The sequence below is a fragment of the Mchenga conophoros genome, linkage group LG4, assembly GCF_057382185.1.
Source record: "Mchenga conophoros isolate Kocher_MC1m ecotype Shallow Benthic linkage group LG4, M_conophoros_male_GT1.1, whole genome shotgun sequence".
Classification (NCBI taxonomy): domain Eukaryota; kingdom Metazoa; phylum Chordata; class Actinopteri; order Cichliformes; family Cichlidae; genus Mchenga; species Mchenga conophoros.
Genome location: NC_140529.1, coordinates 33,102,841 through 33,122,547, shown reverse-complemented (window position 1 = coordinate 33,122,547; position 19,707 = coordinate 33,102,841). Strand labels below are relative to the sequence as shown.

General features: G+C 40.1%; 1 protein-coding gene across 4 annotated transcripts in view; it reads left to right on the top strand.

Annotated features, from left to right (window-relative positions):
* Positions 1-18,854, top strand: part of asic2 (acid-sensing (proton-gated) ion channel 2) — a 445,366-nt gene extending 426,512 nt beyond the window's left edge. For all 4 annotated transcript variants that reach the window (XM_085271939.1, XM_085271940.1, XM_085271938.1 and 1 more), the window contains 7 exons: positions 5,882-6,032; positions 6,371-6,427; positions 11,914-12,067; positions 13,122-13,213; positions 14,356-14,435; positions 15,088-15,156; positions 16,763-18,854. In XM_085271939.1, the coding sequence (XP_085128065.1) occupies positions 5,882-6,032; positions 6,371-6,427; positions 11,914-12,067; positions 13,122-13,213; positions 14,356-14,435; positions 15,088-15,156; positions 16,763-16,864 (705 nt within the window). In that variant the 3' untranslated portion in view covers positions 16,865-18,854. The remainder of the gene's footprint in view (positions 1-5,881; positions 6,033-6,370; positions 6,428-11,913; positions 12,068-13,121; positions 13,214-14,355; positions 14,436-15,087; positions 15,157-16,762) is intronic.
* The last annotated feature ends 853 nt before the right edge of the window (positions 18,855-19,707 follow it).

The window sequence follows — 19,707 nt, the reverse complement described above, 5'->3', positions numbered from 1 at the left end:
AAATATATTGTCTGGCTCAATAGCAGGAGTTGACTAGATTGCCCTTTTTTGAGAAGGCAGATTTCTGTCAAGATAAATTCATTGCCATCTCATTTTTAGAATGGCCTGTGCATCTGGCATGAGAAATGAAATATCTTTTGAAAACTGCTGCTGTCAGTTAGTGCATTTAAAGTTTAAGGTTTACAGCACACACAAAAACAGATTTTATTTTGGCCAATCAAGGCCATTGGATACTAGATAAACCATATAATGAACAAAAAAACCCCACTGGACCAGAAAATCAAGCCAACAAAGGAAGCCAGAGGAAATTGGCTTTAAATATCCACAAAACTGAATCAAAATGATGGTTAACCAGATCAAGTTACACTTAAATTTGAATCTTTTATTCAAAGTAGCTGCTGAAAGTCATAATTGGTTCCCTTAGTGCTTAAATAGCTGGTAAAATTCAGACCTACAATCCTAATTTCAAGAAGACTGATTCAAAATCTAAATACAGTTATAATGCAGTGATTTAGGAATGTCACAAACCCATGTTCTCTTCACAAACAAAAGAGAAAACATATCAATTATTTAAATTAACACATTGCACTATTTTATGCTAAATATATTGAGTTTGATGGCAACAACACATCACGAAAAAGTCAGGACAACAAATGACTGGAAAGGCAAGTGGAAAAGGAAACAGCTGGAGGAACATTTTCTAACCCATTAGGTTAATTGGTAAGAGGCTGATATAAAAAGAACATCTTCGAAAGGCAGAATTTCTCAGAAGTAAAGATGAACAGAGCTGTTTGCAACAAAACATTGTTTATAAATCAGAGAATAGTTTCAGAATAATGTTCTTCAGTGAAAAATTGTGAAAAATTGTGAAACATCTCATTATCTAATCATCACAATATTCTGTGAATCCGGCGAAATCTCTGTGTGAGGGATCTGCTAAATAATCCGTATTGTTATCTTTGGGGCCTCAAGCAGCTCTACAGTAAAAACAGAAATGCTTCTGTCATGGAAATCCCTGTAAGGGCTCAGGAACATTTCTGGAAATCAGTGTTGGATTTACTGCCAAGCAGCATTGTTACAACAAAGAAATAATCGACTAAACATAACCTAAACTTAACCTAACTTTTTGTTCCAAGTTTATCTGCTGCTTCTCTATTAGCAGCCAGTTCTCACCCCCAACTTATCACATAGTGCCTCATAGACAGGAACCTTTGATATCTCTTTTTGACGCAGTAGGTTCAAATTCAAATTTTATTTGTCACACACACAACCATACACAGTATGACATGAGGTGAAATGCCTGTAGCTGTGCAATGCAATGCCCGACCATTAAATGACAGTGGTTTTACAGTATTTACAATTTACAGGTTATTACAAAATTTACAGATTTAACTTAGAAATTTACAGTAAAAATGTGCAAATAGCAGAAAGAGATTATAAATTATAGGAAGTGTGCATGAAGAAGAACCAGAGTGCGTGTGGTGATGTGATGTGTGTGAGAGTCCAGTCTTATAGTGATGTGATGTGTGTGGGAGAGTCCAGTCCTACACCTGGTTCAGGGCCTGAATAGCCTGGGGGAAGAAGCTCCTCCTCATTCTCTCTGTTTTGGCCTTAAGGGAGCGGAAGCGCTTCCCAGACCTCAACAGTGAGAAGACTCGATTGTTGGGATGGGAGAGGTCCATCATAATCTTCCTAGCTTTGGTCTTGCACCGCTTGGTGTAGATGGACAGCAGGTCAGGGAGCTCTGATTGAATGATGCGTTTGGCCGAGCGCACCACTATTTGCAGATCTCGTCTGTCCTGCTTGGTGCTGTTCCCAAACCAGGTGCAGATGTTTCCCGTCAGGACGCTCTCGATGGTGCAGGAGTAAAAGTTCTTGAGCACCTTCAGTGGCAGATGGAAGTCTCTAAGTCTTCTGAGGAAGAAGAGACGCTGACGGGCTTTCTTAACCATGGTGTTAATGTGACAGGACCATGACAGGTCCTGAGTGATGTGGACACCCAGGTATCAGAAACTGTCCACTCTCTCCACTGGCATGCCAGTGGTGAGTGGTGAGTGAGATGGAGGGGGAGACTTGTTTTCCTACCCTCACTGATTGGAGTCTGTCTGTGAGGAAGTTGAGGATCCACTGACACAGTGATGAGCTGAGTCCTAGATCCGTCAACTTGGTGAAAAGCTTAGAGGGAATTATTGTGTTGAATGCTGAACTGTAGTCCACGAACAGCATCCTAACATAATTCCCTCTGCCAGTGTCCAGGTGACTCAGGGATGTGTGGAGCAGGTGAGATATGGCATCGTCTGTGGAACGATTAGTCCGGTAAGCAAACTGAAGTGAGTCGATGGTGGCAGGAAGTGAAGAAGTGATGTGATCTCTCATCAGTCTTTCAAAACACTTCATCACAATTGAAGTCAGTGCTACTGGACAGTAGTCATTGTGGCAAGCAGGCTGTTGTTTCTTTGGAACAGGAACAATAATGGACTGTTTGAAGCACGTGGGAACCACAGCTTGGGCCAGGGAGAGGTTGAAGATCTCCGTGAACACCAATGCTAGCTGGTCAGCGCAGGCTCTCAGGAAAAGGCCAGAGATTGCATCTGCTCCTGTTGCCTTCCTGGTGTTCACCCCCCTGAAAGTGTTCCTCACGGCATGCTCTGTGATGATGAATGCATTGTCTCCACTGGTGCACTCCGAGCGCGCGCAGCCGTTTGTTGTTTTAATTGCTGCGGCGTCGAAGCAAGCGTAAAACGTGTTCAGCTCATCAGTCAGTGAAGCGTCGGCATTCATCATTGAAGAAGCTGGTCGTAAACATGTTGTTCTACTTTTTGTGTATTTTTTGGTTTGTATCATCACTGTCTGGGATGTTTCCAGTTTCAAATCTTATGAGGAAATTGGATGGTTGTTATCAATCCCTTGCATGCTGTCAGTATGTTACCTCCTCTCCCGTCTAGGTGGTTATCACATCACGGGAAAGGAAATAACTATCAGCAGTGTGATTCCACACATGCTGACACACACACACAGAAACACGAAGAGTGGCTAGAAGAGAGGAGGATGTTTAAAGCACTTGACTTCTCTGTGCCGTACAAGCTCGGGGCTCATCTGTTGAACTTGATATCATTTAGGCACCAAAAATACTTAAGATTGGAAAAGAACATATTTAACGCACATTTTACAAAGATACATTATATGTGCATGTGCACACAGCCTCTAGATGTCATATCTATACAATATGTCTTGCTGTCTTATCACTGAGTAGACTGGACAATGACAGTATACTCAACCTTACTGAAGGCAGAGGAGGGCACCTGCCAGCAATATTTATGGATCTGATAACAACTAAATAAGGTGTGTGAAATATGCCACGATGGTAATGCAGAAAAGTAAAAAAAAAAACAATGGTCTAAATATATCGGAGACAGGACTTGTAGTGCTGTTTTCTGTTTTGTTGTTATATTTTCCAATCCAGCAAAATTATGTTAGCAATGCCCAGCACATTGGAAAATGAGGCCAAAGTAAATCAGTAAGGTATTCCAGCGTGAATGTTAGGAACTTATCGTGAACAAAATGTAGTTGAAACCTTGCCTCTTTAAATCACAGCTCATTGCGGTGCAACAAAGAGAGACTTCAGTGAGAGGCAGAAAGGAGAGGAGGAGATCTATCCAGGGATGGTTCAGCCTCTTGGGCAATGAGCCTCCAGGGCTTCTGTCTCAGCTCATCTGTCAGCCCAGTTCTGTGACTGGCAGGGTGAAGACAGCCCCTGCTCTTCCTGCCTGCCTGCTGCGAAAACACTGTCCCTCTCCACAAGCCTGCACGGTGGGAAACACCACTCCAGCTAATTAATGCAGAACTTTGTATCAGGAGTCTGAGAGGAAAAACCTACCACTTTGAGCAGTTCCCACCTGTCTTTTCAAGCTTTTTCTCCGTAAACCTGGAGGGCATTTTAAAATATGTCCCAAAACAATCAGGATAATGATGATTGAGTAGGGTAATTTGGGACAATGATTTGGAATGAGGCCTTGTGGAGTATGTTAAGAAGCTTGGTGATTAGTGAATATTTGTAATGGATACCAATCAGTTTTCATGTTAAAATGACTGACAAAGACTATAAATGAACTCATTTTTGGTTAATAATATTAGGCGGAGATCAAAGCAGCTTTAATCAAGTGTGTTGAGGCACAAAATACATAGTGAGGGATGAATGAGCCCTCATATGGAGCAGGGCAATTTCGAGTTTAAGCTCCCCGGATGCAGAAATCGCCCTACTGTGGGCTTTTAGCTGAAGCTAAAAGGGCATGGCGTCCCCTTCATTGTCAGAGTCATTCTTCCCAAGGATAAAAAAAATATTTCATTATACTATTATTCCATTGCTCAAAGTCATTATGCTGCAGTTTGCCGTGGTAGCATTAGAATTAAGAAAAATAACATGGATAAGTGCAAATTTTGGAACTTGCTTCTGATTTGTTGAGGTCAGGCTTAAGCCACAACTCTCAAATTTGCTTTTCAGCTCACTCAACCGGCACTAATTTATTGTAGCCCACCCTGTTGTAAACTTTTTTTTTCTTTGCTGACTAAGTTGTAAAGCCTAATTGCATTGCTGGGGTATAACAAGGGGAATGGAACATTGATTAGTAACACTTTGACTGGGGCGCAGGCCTCAGCTCTTATTAGATGAAACATAATCAGGTCAGCAGGTCTCAACGCAGTGAAAAGTGATATTGAGCACCTTAGATTATGTGATTACTAGAAATAATCAGATTTTGAATCAGCCTCAGCTGACTCTAATTAGGCCAGAAGTGAAGATTAGCTGAGGTGTGAAGGTGGTTTTAAAGGTTAAGGATGAGGGGCACCTTTTGTAAATCTCTAACAAATTAATAATGCCTGGGTGTTTGTAGCCATTGCTCACGCTTCCTCCAGCCATCATGCAGGACATGTTTAATTATTGCAGGAGACATTCTTACCTGCCCAGAAATGGCTAGAGGCTTCTGGGCTATGAAACATTCAACATGGTAGATTGTTGTTTGGATTGTGTTTGAATTTATTGTTCTAATTGCTGGTAAAATGATTGTATCTCCAAGAAATACAGAATTAGGTCTGTCTGGAAGCCGAGATACAACATTACCTGATAGCAAGGCAGAGTTTTTAAATTCTGTCACCGCTAACAAGCAGACTGTGGCCAAATTTCACCTGGCAGGCAGTAGCATTTTGTCTCATCCAAAAAAAAAAAAAAGTGGTCTTTTGGCAGAGCACGTTGCTTCTCTTGGGATGCGCTGTGATGACAATGAAGGGAACTAAGGAGCAGAGGGTGGTGAGTGATGGATACAGTGCACGGCTGGACCTCACTGCCTCTGTTGTGGAGCAGATGGGCCTCCACGCTGCTCAGCCCGGTGTCCCTCGTTTCTCATCTGTTGTCCCAGTCCTCAGAGCTGCAGGAGCAGGAGGAGAACATTTGGAGTTGTTGTACTCCCGTGTCTGGGTGATGTGGGGTTTTTTTCCCAGACAGACTATCTGTTGAATTGTTTTCTGCACCGCCTGGTTTGTTGCGAGGCTCTTCTGCTTTTCCGACTTGGCTAGATTTCAGCAGCCGAGGAAGGTGTTTTGTAGAGCTGCTGTCACTATCAGACCGCGTTGTGGATGGTTGTTGAGTATCTGCAGGTTTTGAAAAGTGTCTTTCAAAAAAAAAAATAGCATAAAAATCTTGAATATTTTCAAACTGATGATGCATACAGGCACAATAGAAATGTCAATAAAAATCTATAAATAGGTGTAGGTCCTTTTCTTTCTTAGGTCTTGGCCTACATCATTATATGTATTATTACTATGTAATACCACAGGCCTCCAAAGACATCCATCCTTAACCAACCTCCACTTTATTTCCTACCTTTAGCTGACCTACCTGCCTCCCCCATGGGGCGAGTGTGAGTCGAAAGCTCTGGAGTCTGGCTTTTTCCAGGTCTACAGTGTAACTGCCTGCAGGATCGACTGTGAAACACGCTACATAGTGGAGAATTGCAACTGCAGGATGGTGCACATGCCTGGTAAGCTCCCCTGCTGTTCTGACAGGACTGGGCAGAAAAACATCAAAGTAGAGGTGATGTGGTATTGAGCACGAATTCATCAGCAAGAGTTTTCAGCACGGTTTTATGAGATTTAACTCCATTGAGAGGCCTCATAATGATATGATAAGTCAATGCTGGATCAGGTGTTGGCATTTAAAAAGCCCTGGGATTATGTGTCTGGCAGGGGAAAAGGTGCTGTGCCTTGCAGATTGATTCATTTATCTATGTGTTTATGGTGCAAGGGTTTCAAGAACTTAATGTTTAAACACCACTGGGTCAACACCTCTTCTAATGTGTCTTATTTAAACTGCTCCTAGGAGATGCTTCGTACTGCACACCTGAGCAGTACAAGGACTGTGCTGAGCCTGCCCTTGGTAAGTCTGTTTGGATACACACACTTGGGATTCAAGATGATACACATGTAGCCTATGCTGGTTTACATATAATTTTTGCCTCAGCAAAGGATTAGGATTATTTTTTCTGTTGACACAGAGCTTTAATGCTAAACCTGATTTAAAAGTAAGCAACACTGGAGAGAATTTTAAATGGGAAACAGCTCAGGTTAAGAGTAATGTGGTAAAACACATGGACAACAACTGATTGCCACCGTCACACTGCGCATCCTGCTTGTAAGAGAACATAGGCTCTGCAGAGACAATGCTGCTCTTCCACTAAGGCGTCAAAAGTTTCTGTCTATTATATTGTAAGTGTATGTGTCACTTATGAAGTTTTTAAATTAATCAAGAGGAGTCATCTTAATATTTCCCCTTGTGCGTGAAGGGCTCATCAAGTCTGTAACCACCATCAGAGCAGACAGGGACTGCAGTGTAAGAGTTCAATTTAATGCCTGGATGGTCAGAAAGATAATGCGTCATATTTCCTGCATTGAGCTAAAAGACACGACCATGTAAAAAGTTCTGACAGGCCTGGCTCACTTTTTCAGAGTCAAGATTTATATTAACTTTGCCAGTTTTATTAAGTGTAGGCTCATCCAACGACTTCCTATGAAAATGCTTCTGCAAATACATCTGTCTGATATCTTACCAAATTGACACACAAGCCAGGCAGTATTGATTTTTTTGTGATTTTATCTAGACTAAATATCCTGAAAAGCAATAGCCTTTCAAGCCCGCTAGATCACAAGGTGTTTTCTCACCCCGTTTCCTATATATGATTGTCATGTTAGGGTGTGCTAGCAAGACAGGGACTGCAGTGTTAGAGTTCAGTTTAGGCTAGAGGTGGAGCTTATGTGTAGCAAGTTCATTGAAACACTAATAGGCACGCACAACACCTAAATACCAAACTTTAAGGAATATAAAACTACAGCAGCTAATCAACCTGGCAGCACTGTTAAAAAGTCTACTCCATAGCTAATGTAACTATACAATGAACGTTAAGTCCCCACGTTGTACCTGAGAGAGTGAATGCATCAGTAAGGAAGATGAGGACAGACACTTGGTAATTATCTTTTCGCATACAGTAGCAAAGGCCTTCTCTGAGTTTATGCATAAATGCATGTAAACACATTGACAAGAGAAAAGAAGGACAATTATACAACATCTGACTAAACATAGTCTATGCAACAACAACAATCTAATGCTTGTGGTGGTGAGAAGCCCATTTTTAATTAGGAAAAAAAAAATCATCTGTCACCTTTTCAATGTGTCTTCTTTTTTAAAATGCATAAAAAAGGTTGGTGTTTGGAGCTCACTATGATGGAACTACATACAGAAGAAATGATAACAATGACGGAGGCTAGGTTGCAAGAATAAATAGCATGAAGGACAGCAACGGTGTAGCCCCGAGAAGGTAAACATAGACCTGAATAGATGCTTAGAAAATGAGTAAATGGGAAACAGGTCAGTGGAGGGCTGCAGGGAAATCAAGACACACAGAAGCATGTTCTTTTTTTTTTTCTTTTTTAAAAAAAAAAAGAGAAATGGTGGTGCCCTGGTATGTTACCCAAGGTTGCACCTATGGCAGCTCATTCATTATGTGCGCCGCCTTTTTTATACGCCAGGGATTTATGAGCATCTTTCTGCTAATAGTTTAACGCTTCTGACATCCCCACTGAACGGCAAGCAAAAATGCCACAGAAAAACCTATAGCTCACCACTGTCTATGTGCTGTTCAACCTGTGAACCGTAGCAAAAAAAGTTATGAGTTTTGGATGTGCCCCGTTGAACGCGGACCAGTGGGAAAACAAAAAATGTAGGAAGTGGGAATGTGGCTAAAAGTTCCTCTTGAAAGGAACTGAGAAACAGAACAAACACAATAAGAATTGTGAATTTGATGCACATCATGTCTGGCTTGGTTTTCCGCTGTCCCACTGCAGTTTAAAGACTCAAAGACCTTTGCAATGCAAGACATTTCCACTGTTACTGGGGGGGGGGGGAAGACTAGTAATTAAGACATCATGGCACACCTGAAACTGTTAACCAAAGCCACTGATAGCCATGTTAATTCAAATCTAATATATTTTTATGGTAAACAAAAGCGCATAAACACTGAGCGAGTACATAGATACACTGAATATTAACTAGATTCAGAAGCACAATGAGTAATGATGACCTTTATCAACCTCAACTGCTGGCCAGTGGGAGTTCATCAGCAATACTTGCTCTCATCCTACAGCTTTCTCCCTGCTCAGCCCCCACCTTTTCTCATCTCATCATAAATTATTTCTGGCAAGCAAGGAATAGACAAAACAGTCCAACAAAACTTTGAGGCAATCAGCACCAAGCTGCAGCACTCCCACACCACGAGAGCCCTCAGTGCAACTCGCCCATATTTTGTTAGCATGCACTCGAAAGCACAAGTTACATGGTACGATCATGGAGTGCACAAGGCTTAGGTGCATATTCCAGACAGCTCTTTTACTCTCTCTTCTGTAATTGGCTTCATTTTTGGAACAGTGAGGCTTTCATAATTCCAACACACTCACTTACTCAGCTTGGATCATTGAATGCAAATGAATTCAAGTTTAAAGTCCAACTGCCAATTTGCTATACCCACCACAGGAGATTTCACACAGCAGAGTTTGATTGGGTTTCTTTACCCATATAACTGCGTCACTCAAGTCCTGAAGTAGCCTTGAAAATATATTTTAATAGGAGACAGTTGCATCTGCTGTCTGTGAACAACTTGCTTGTCTTTGCTTTTGAGGAAATGTAGATGGCTTAAAACTATAAATCCAGGCAGAAATGGTCTTCAGTTTCTCATGTAGCTGCTTCTTAAAGCAGCATGTTCGTAGTTTTTGTCAGGTAATGTATAACTAGCTGTTAATGCTAGCATTATGAAAATTATGAAATTTATCAGAAGGAAATGCATTATAGTAATTTCACATTTTAGATTAAAATGTTCATGAGAAAAAGAGTGGAGAAGCTGGACAAAGGTTATAGGCTTAGACAAAGAAATCAATCATTCGAATGCATGAGGCCTTGCTCTCATGTATCCAATAACGTCTCATTTGAATAAGAATAAGAGACCACTGTGAAGCCATATTGAATTTCCTCTTGCAATTACGTGACTGTGTGGTCCCGCCAGCTATTAGTGCACCGTGGGGAATATCTGCCTCCTGCTCTGTGATCTGCGGGCCTGCCACAGCGCTGCCTTGGTCAGAAAAAAGGTCTGACTATGTTAACTTCTGCTTTCTTTTCCATTCTGACAGTTTTTTTTTTAACTCCCACGATTTTTAGCTCTGAAAAGAGAAGTTTTTTCATTGTGGGAAAAAGAGTTCAGTAATCTCTGGCAAAATTCAATGAGCTCTATTTAAACAATTTTAGAAAATCTGACTTTAAGAGATTGATGGGTGAGCAGTCTCAGTACCTGAGAACCTTTTATTTGAAAAAACATTGCTTGATATTACCATCACTCTTGAGAGAGTCGGTGTTATATAGGAGGCTGTGGACTTCACACAACCTCATTCGGTGTATTCAAGTACTTTTTCCTCCGAGTCTGCCAAAGCAGAAGCTTGAGTAGAGCTTGATGTTTCTGCATCAGGACTTTGTCTCCGTCAGGGTAAAGGGTGTATCACAGAGCACATGGTTATGTTTGATGCTTTATAATTTCTTCTCTGTGACACTAATTATGACATTCACTTTCATTAGGGCTTGATTGAGTAAACATCCACATAACACAATAGAACTTTTTAAATGTGGGCAGGCGTTTATGCTGATTTCTATGCCGGTGTTTGTACGTACAGCACGTGTGACCTCTAATTTTAGTTATAATAATGCCAGACGAGCAAGGAAAAGAATAGTAAAAGTCGTCAGTCAAATAATTGTGTTGGTTTGCAGTTGGAAACTATAGTAACTATTAAAAAAGTAAAAATGTGTATCAGTACCTCAATAATGTGTAGTCAGAAGTGACCACATTTAAATGAAAGGGTGAATTTATCAGTTAACATTAGAATGTCGGGTTAGCAGGCTACATCAGTGAACAATGTGGGTGCATCGTGTAGATACAGATCCTGCCAACTACTAAGTATCAAAGTTAAAAAAAAAGTACTATAAATACAATACTTCCAAATACAATACAGCCAGGTATCCAGATAATCATCCAGAAAAGGCTTCAAAACCACAAGCACAATTTAGAGATCCAGTTTAGTGTCTTAAAGATGGATATCAGCTACAGCTGCCTGAGTTGGCATTAAGTTTAAAAGGGTTAAAAAGGGTGAGTTTCAAAATCACTCTGTATGTTCCTATGAAGAGGCAGAGACCAAAACTGTTTTTGTATTAGGCTGTAACCATGTTTTTTTTTTCTTCTTCTTCTTCTGTGACGTTAAACATCATTTTGAGCATTTTAACATCAGGAATTGAGTTCTGGAGCTTCAGCTGGACACTCAGGGAACTGCTGTTTTTGGTGCTTCTACAGTGCGCACACAATTGAGAGCAGAGTGACTACTGTGGACTGGATAAACTTAAACTTCATACATAAAAATGGGGTTATGTGGAGGTGTGGGTGGGTTTTGTCCTTCAGAACATCACTTTAGTGAAACAAGCAAACTAGTTTATTTCTCTGATTCATTGTTTGTCTGCACAAATGCTGCTCTCACTCTTCGTTCTCTATGCTGTTCACTGTCCACTATTCTCGCTCTCAGTGGTTTAAAAAAGCATTTGGGCCCAAGTCTAGATGTATTTGCAGTCAGTTACTGCTCTATACCTTAATATAAGCAAACGGCTTTTATGAACTTTTGTGGCCACTCACCATTAGATAACTGAGAAAGGACAGTAAGCCCCACTAAAAATCCCAGAAAGCACTATCCTCTGAGCAGGGCAAAGAAAAGGGTTTGCAATCCCAGGGGACAATTCCTATAGTATAGACATTATTTTAGTCTTTTATTATATCTTGTAATAAGAGATATATATTCTGTAGTCTCAACGGTGAGTTGATTTTCTCATACAATATTAGATTAATATATCGACCGCTTTGTGCAGATGACTCACTTCCTGGACATTTTTATTGAAATTTATTATTACACCACTTCGGTCTGGGCAAAGGTTCTTTAAATAAATGGGATGAGTCGTTTTTGCCAGTTTGATATGAAATGCCTGTGGGATGAAGGGCTTAAAAAAATGCGGAGATTGTCAGTTTAATATTCAAAAACACATCAGGAGCCTCACACCCACAATCAATACTTTATGAAACTCTTTATGAAAACACTGTTCAGGTAGATATGAGCCAGTTTGGTCCATTTGCTGCCTTCAGATTGGATTTCTGACGATGTCAGGAATTGGAATCTAACGTTTTTTTCTTGTGTCAATCATGCTCATCCCATCCTCTGTCATTCTGTTCCTTTTTTTAAAATTTCAAATTTAAATACGCTCCCCCCCATCTCCATAACCACATCTTTATGAAGCTAAACTGTCTGCTGTGGAAAGCAGTAACTGCATGTGCAGGACGCCATGCAACATGACCCGCTACAACAAAGAGTTATCCATGGTCAAAATCCCCAGCAAGACTTCAGCCCGCTACCTGCAGAAAAAGTTCAACAAGTCAGAGAAGTACATCACGTGAGTAGATAACGCTCCTTATCATCTGCTATATTATAGTAATTAGTACATAACCATGCTACAGTTTGTCCTGTTATTGCTGTTGGAAATGACACTATGTATGTATAAGGTGTTATAGACACAAAACATAGGCCATTGTAGCCCGTTAGCATGGTGTTGTTAGGCAACATGATGATGTTATAGTGTATACAGTAATTCAGCTTTTGCAGATGTTGACAGAATAAGGTGTGATAAGTAGCTGAAAGTGCATGAAGGCAAAAAAAAAAAAAAAAAATCAGATAATTTTAGTCCATTGGTAGGTGGTTGCCAAGCAACCTGATGATTTCAGAATATGTTGTGCATAACTGAGGATTTGTGAATATAAATTAGATGTTATTATCATAAAATGAAAATAACGTCAGTTGTTATGGGTTTGTGAACAATGAAAACATGCCATTTGGTGCAAGGCAACATGATGCAACCATAATGTCTAATATAGATGAGAACCTTCAGGACGAGTTTTTCGGAGAAAAAAATAAACACACAAACTTCTTTTAAAGCATGATGGCTTCCAGATACAAAATTCCTACACTTATAACTGATCCTGTGGTACAGTTTATAATTTATAGTTATCTTTAACCTTAATTAAACCCAGTTCAATGAGTACTAATGTGCTTTTGTTGATTAATTAGAACTGTTCACTTTGTTTACTCGTAAACATATGCAACATGACATTTTACAACTGAATAAAAAAGGAGCTGAGCTTACTGTGTCTATGAATTGATCATTTGAAGGGGAGACAGACAAAAAAAGGAGAAAACCAAACTCTGCCTGTAAAGAGGTTAAGCAGTTTCTCCTTGCGAATTACCCGCGCAAACCACTTGGCCTTTTCTCTGTTCTTGCTTTAAATAAAGGTTGTAGATAACAGGGATTGTTGAAAGCTGAATTAAGGTAGTAAGCAAGTTGTTTTTCCTCTAGTCACTCTTGAAATAAATGAACTATTATTAACTGAAGTTTTTACCTGAAGTGGGGTTTTATTAGGAAAAATAAATGGACCTTCTGTTACCTTTTACAGAGACAACATCTTGGTGTTGGATGTGTTCTTTGAAGCTTTAAACTACGAGACCATCGAGCAGAAGAAAGCCTATGAGGTGGCAGGCTTGCTGGGTAGGTGGGCTCATTGATTACCTTGATTTCCAAACCTGGATTTCATATGGAAAACAAACAGAACGCATGTATAAAATCTTGCATTTTTCATAGATTATACTGTTTACTTGATTCATATTTAAGTTATAAAATGTGTTGCTTTTGTTAGGTTACTGTATTTTTGAGATTTATTTCTATTTCTTATATAAAGGATGTTCGCCGTAGCTAAATTACTCTTTACTTATTGGTAATGGAGCATCTTGTCTTAAAAAGATAATTCCAACATACCTCATAAATTTAGCTATTAATAATCTCCATGTTTCCTTATTAGAGATTGAACACAGGAAGCTCAGTAAAGTTTATGTTTTCATATTATATAGTTTATGAAGGCCAGTGGCTTTGAGACGAGCTGTGATGGTTTGAGATGTTCTGGGATTCTGGTGTCAAAACTACCAAAGAAAATAAACCATGTCAAATATGGCCGTTCAGTCAGGTGCTGCTGACGTCACAGACAGCATCTCTGCCCTTATGTGCCAAAGCAATATTAGATGCGGACGGATAGCAGACCTGTTTTAGAGAGCAATAAAGTCGGCATTAGTAGTTAGCACTGTGGTTCATGCCCTGCATTTTGTTTAGGTGTCCTATCACTCCCTGCTGTTTCCTTTTTCCTCCTGAGCAGCTTCAGAATTGGTGCAGAGCTTTCTGATAGACTATTTCCAAATTAAATGATCCCTTTCTACTTTTTCTACTTTCTAAAAGGCAATAAATGCACTAAAAAGTGCAATTTTTTAGTCATTTTAATGACCTTTCAAGACCTAACATATCTTTTGTATCAGTTTGGTCCAACAAACTGCAGCACCATCTGATGAGCCATCAAAACCATGGATCTGTCAGTGTCGCTCGACTTTCTGGGTCACATCCTTTATTTCACCAGTAGCAACACGCCTCTTGCAATTTATAACACCAGGCTGTTTTCACAATGAAAAAAAAATTGTCTCTCTTTCTGCCTGTCTGTCCCCGTTATCTGTGCCTACGTGTTGCAAGTAAATCAAATCAAGTCTTTCCCCTGACCATGACACAAAGATCTTTCCAGAAAAACAAAAGAGTGTCTTCGCTTTGTATTTCTCTTGGTGTGTCTGTACTGTACTTCTGTCCTTCCACAGGTGATATTGGTGGCCAGATGGGTTTGTTCATTGGAGCCAGCATCCTCACCATCTTAGAGCTGTTTGACTACGCGTATGAGGTCTGTTTCAAATTTCTTACTGTCATATATACCTGTTGAAATGACTAATAAATCCTGAACACCAGCCCTGCTCTCAATAGAGTTTAATAATTTTTGTTTTTTTGATTTTTGGCAGAGCCCTGATTGTGAATGGTGACAACAGAATCAATGTCACAGATACAAAAAGCAGATCAAAAGCTAAATTCACTCTGGTTCTGGCTGAGATAAAGGACTGTGGGATGATACTTTTCCATTACCTTTACTCTATTGTGCGCCTTTTTTTTAGAGCTTCTCATGCTGCTTTCAGCTTCGTGGGGTTCTGATAAGCACATAACAGTCTTCGCCTGCCCTAGGGTTTTACAGATACACAGAAAAAGTCATTTTGAAGAATTTTTCCTTCATTTTAATGACCATATTATGGGGTTATGGGGATAAGAAGGCCTCATGTTGCTGACATAAGCATTTCTAAAGCAACTTTTTTCAACATGAAAGCTGTTGCTTTCACGCTGAGCTTATTGTAATGTCGTACTTTGTTGCCACATTTCCCACCTAATTACGTTTTTGCCTTGAAACCAAATGTTTCTTTACAGTCAGTAATTACAAGAAGAGCTCTCAGAGATCTTCTCTAACAGTTGGAATTAAGTGTTTCTGATTTTTATTTTCTGATCTGCAGGTGGTGAAAGACAGACTACTGGACTTACTAAGCAGAGAGGAGGAGGAGGAGAGTCATGGAGAGGACGTGGTAAGAGTGACCTTTACACTTTTTCTTGTTAGTCGTCTTCACTGAGAGCTCTTTGGAAGTGGAGCATGTAAATCTGGTATAATTTCACTCACTCCGATCATGCATATCAAACCGTGCACTATTCCTGCTCCTCCACACAAGCATGTAGAAAGGGCACCCAAGCAAGACTAAGACTGTGTTCTGACCATGTCATGGCAATTTGGCAGGAAAGCTTAGCTCCAAAAGAGATGTCTTGATGAAACCAAGCAGCAACAACCACTGTCTTTAGTGTTACTAATGTCAGCGACAGTATAAGGAGTACCATGATGTTGATGGACAGAACTGTCAAACTGTGCCCTAATTTAATATAAATTTGAAGGAGGATATCTGCAGAGTAGTCAGTGAGAATTATCAGCTTTCAGTAGCAACTTATTAGACATTACTTTTTGTTTGCTAATTGATTTTGTTATTATTATTATTATTATTTAGTTTTTGTGTATTTATTATTGTTTGTTTTGCTGCACTTTATTAAAACTGAAAAAATTGCTCATGTGTATATCCATATCTCCTATGCTAACAAAGTTATCCAGTCATGACTGAGTTTCAGTTTTAATAATGGAATAATTAGCTGGTCTACTGGTTAGCACTCCCAGTTATGTGAGTGCAGAGGTTAGCACTTTTCCCCTCACATCAAGAGGGTTCATTACATAGGAAAAAACCCTCCAGAAGAACCAGGCTCAGGAGGAGGCAGCCATCTACTACACTCAGTTGGGGATGATGGAAAGAGAAGAGAGCAGAGAGAGACAGGACAAAATACATACTATAAAGAGAGAGCCAGACTTTAATGATAGCCGATGAGTAAATGCAAAGTAGTATATAAATGCACAAAAAATGAAAAGTGGTGAACTTCTGCACTTCACAGTGCATCATGCAAATTTCCCAGCAGCCTAGGTGCATTACACCGTGTCTCCCAAATCCAAACTGGGAGCCCTCCCAAACTATTTTTAAAGAGAGCAACATGCTCTGTTGGGGTGATATGGTACTATGAGGACTTTAAGATAAGCTAGCACATGATTATTCAAGACCTTGAATGTGAGAAGAAGGGTTTTAAATTTGATTCTGAACTAACAGGGAGCCAATGAAGCGAAGCCAGTATAGGGGAAATATGCTCTCTCTTTCTAGTCCCTATCGGTACTCTCGCTGCAGCGTTCTGGATCAACTGAAGGCTTTTGAGGGAGCTTTTAGAACAACTTGATATTTACAATAGTCCAACCTAAGTAATAAATGCAGTAAGCAACTTGTTATAGCATCACTAATTGTTTTTATCCTGAGTTAGTATTAGGTTAGACACCATGTTTCTAAGATTTTTAGGGCCGAGTACAATAACCTCAGATTTATCATTTGTTTTGTTTTCCTGAATTCAGATTAAGGAAATGAAAACACATTAAGCCAGTGAGGGTTTGTGCATCTTATTGGTCAAGTAAAAACCTTTTGATCAGACCTTGCATACTTATACTAATTCAGTTTTCAGAGTTCAGGTGGAAGTTTGGTCATTCTAAATACTACCTGTAGGATCGTGCCACTTTATAATGTGACCTAGCCCTTGGCCTTTCACTCTTTTTCCCAGAGTTCCTGTGACCCTGTGGCAAACCACTCAGAGTCCATCAGCCACACTGTGACTGTCCCCTTGCAGACAACGCTGGGCACCCTGGAGGAGATTGCCTGCTGAAGCCCGTCTCCCTTCCCCTCAGAGCAACACATATCCAGCGGCTGCCTCCACTAGGTGGCGCTACATCCTTCGCTACAGCATCCTGCAGGACCTTAAAAAGGGGGGGGAGGAGACAAGGACAAGAACACTGGTTGGTCTAAGGACAGCGCTTTGCTCTGTTACACCCCTCCCCCCGTCTGAGGCACTAATAGGGATGAAGGAGCTGTCAGCTGGACTTATCAGCACTTTTTGTCACCCTGCAATGGGAGGGTGGCCTCTGCTGTGCCAAACCCGCAGTGGGGTCTGAGTCTCCATATGCACGCACACACAAAAAATGTGACTGGGTGGGACAATAACCCATAAAGGGGACTCATCCCTGTGCAGCATATTTATGTAAAATAACACAAATATGTTGCTCACTGCCAAACGAACTGTACAAAAATTGGTTTCGACTGTCCAAACTGCATGCGTCGATCTCTCTTGCTCTCTTTGCTGATGCATACGTTGGACTGCAGTGTTGCTTTACTCTATATGTGCGCCATTTGCCCCGCCCCCCATCTGCAGCACAGGCCTGTAACAAGGGCCCAGGTGAGAAATTGAACTTCGAATGTACAGATTGAACGTATGGTTGTTTAAAATCATAGTTCAGGTTGTGACCAAACCGTCTCTGAAATCTATTCTAATGAGCAGTTTATCATTTCTTTAATATGCAGCTAATTATCTTTGTAGTAGGAGTTGGTGAAGTGTGAGGGAGAAAAAAACTTAATATTTTTTGCTTTGTTTATTGAAAACAGTGTGAACATTTAGGAGCCCACATTTTGCATATTCTTTTCACCTTTCAGTTTCTGTTTAACGAGTTTACTCGAAGGCAAGTTTGTTGCGTGCAGTGCTAAGCCCTTCTTTACAGGCATCTTTAAAATGATGCCGTATGCTTACATTTAATTTATGTGAATAAAGGACTTGCTTCTGGCTGCTGCACTTCACCAGAGGATTTATTTGTCTGCCAGACAGCAAGCCTTGTACAAAACACTGCAGTAAATGAATACGGCCAGGGAGTTGTTAAACCATTATTTCATTAAGAGAATGTCAGGGTGAAATTTTGGACAGCTATTACCATTTTATCAAGAATGGCATCGTTTTGTCCTCGGCCAAAAGAAATCCCCAAGCTTAACAATTTTAAACCATTTTCATGATTATAAAAATGATTACAAAAGCACTATGAGGAGTATTTGGCTAGGATGTTTGTTAGGATACAGGGTCTGCTGTGTTATGGTGTAAATAATTGTGTTTTATTTTCTCTCTATGGCTTTCATAAAAACGGGTACCACGCAGAGATGCCTGAAGCAACTCTTATTCAAAAGAACTTTGGTGAAACGTCAACTCCAGGTCCACAATTGACTGCATATATGTCACGTTTCTTTAAGAATATTACTCATTCAGCAGTTCTAAGTAGGCCAGTATGTTATTGAGGTAGTTGAATGTCGTGCTAAAAATGAAAGACCCATGCTTTTCAGTACAGGTTTAGCTGAACCTTGAGTGTACTCAAAAGCAACCATTACATAGTACATCGTGGCTTCACACCAAAAGCTTTTGTGATACTACTCGGAAGATTTAGTGTATCTGAGTTTTTTGGGTTTGTTTGTTTGGGGTTTTTTTTTTTATTTCTAGCCCATGATCATCCTGGCTTGGTCTCTGTCATCATGGTAATATACATTACAGGTAGGAATGAATTCAAGTGCTTTGTTAGACTGTTTGAATTATGATTTCCATCTGTGGCTCAACCTGCTGTATGTGTGTATCTCATGTTGTGGCTTCAGACGAACACAGTCCTCAGCTACCCTGCAGGGGGAAACATAAATGTGTCTCTTCTCTCGCCGGCACCGACACTGGCTGTTTCTTCTGTCTACGTCAGCTTCAGTTGTTATTGGAGGACAGCGTTTTCTCATTTTGTGATGCAGCATACAGTGTGTGTTTTTAATGTGAAATGATTAAATGAAAACATTGTTTTGCAGCGGCTGGGGTGTTTTTGTGGTACGGATGAGCAAGACAAGCCTGTTTGCGTATCACCGGTGAACAGCAAGGACACTTAATGTGTTTTACAAGGGCATCACGCAGGAAACAGAGGATCAGAAGAAGAGTTGCTGGGAATGAAAACTGAGGATAGTTGGAGTTCAGGCATCTGCAACCTCAGCTGAAATAATGACGTTACATCTCTGTAAGCTGCTTTGCAACCCACATACGCACCAGATCCTTCTCTTACTACTATTCCTGAGTTAATCGATGTCATATATGCTGTCACTGATACCTTCTTTGTTCTGTGCTGGGGTTTTAAATGTCCTATGCCTTTAATTTCTGCATATTAAAGGGTCCCCACCCTTTAATATGCAGAAAAAAAGGTCCTGGAAAATGGGCAGTTATAAATTACTGCAGATGGAAATAGCAGTTCTCTGATTGCTTACATGTAGATCCTTAGAGGATAAAAGTCCTTCACTTTAATTTAACTTGTTAGCATGCTAACAATTAGCCTTAAGCAAAATGCGTTGATAAGAAGGTTAGAACATTAAGACATAAAGATCATACCAAATTACTGACATGGTTATTGGTTAAGGTTAGGAACGAAAGTGGTAAAGCCAAACAAACATATTTGTACTAAATATCGTGTTGAAACATCCATTTTTCTTTGAAATTTCTCACTCTGATCCAGAGTTTTGGATAATAAGAGCTGTCTAGACAGCTTAATAACATGTGATTGTTAGAAAATAAAAGAATAAAGACAATAATGATCAACAATTGAATAAAACGGAAGAATCATAAGAATAGAGTTACAATGCAGTTTGGGTTTGATTATTTTAATATTTGGTCTA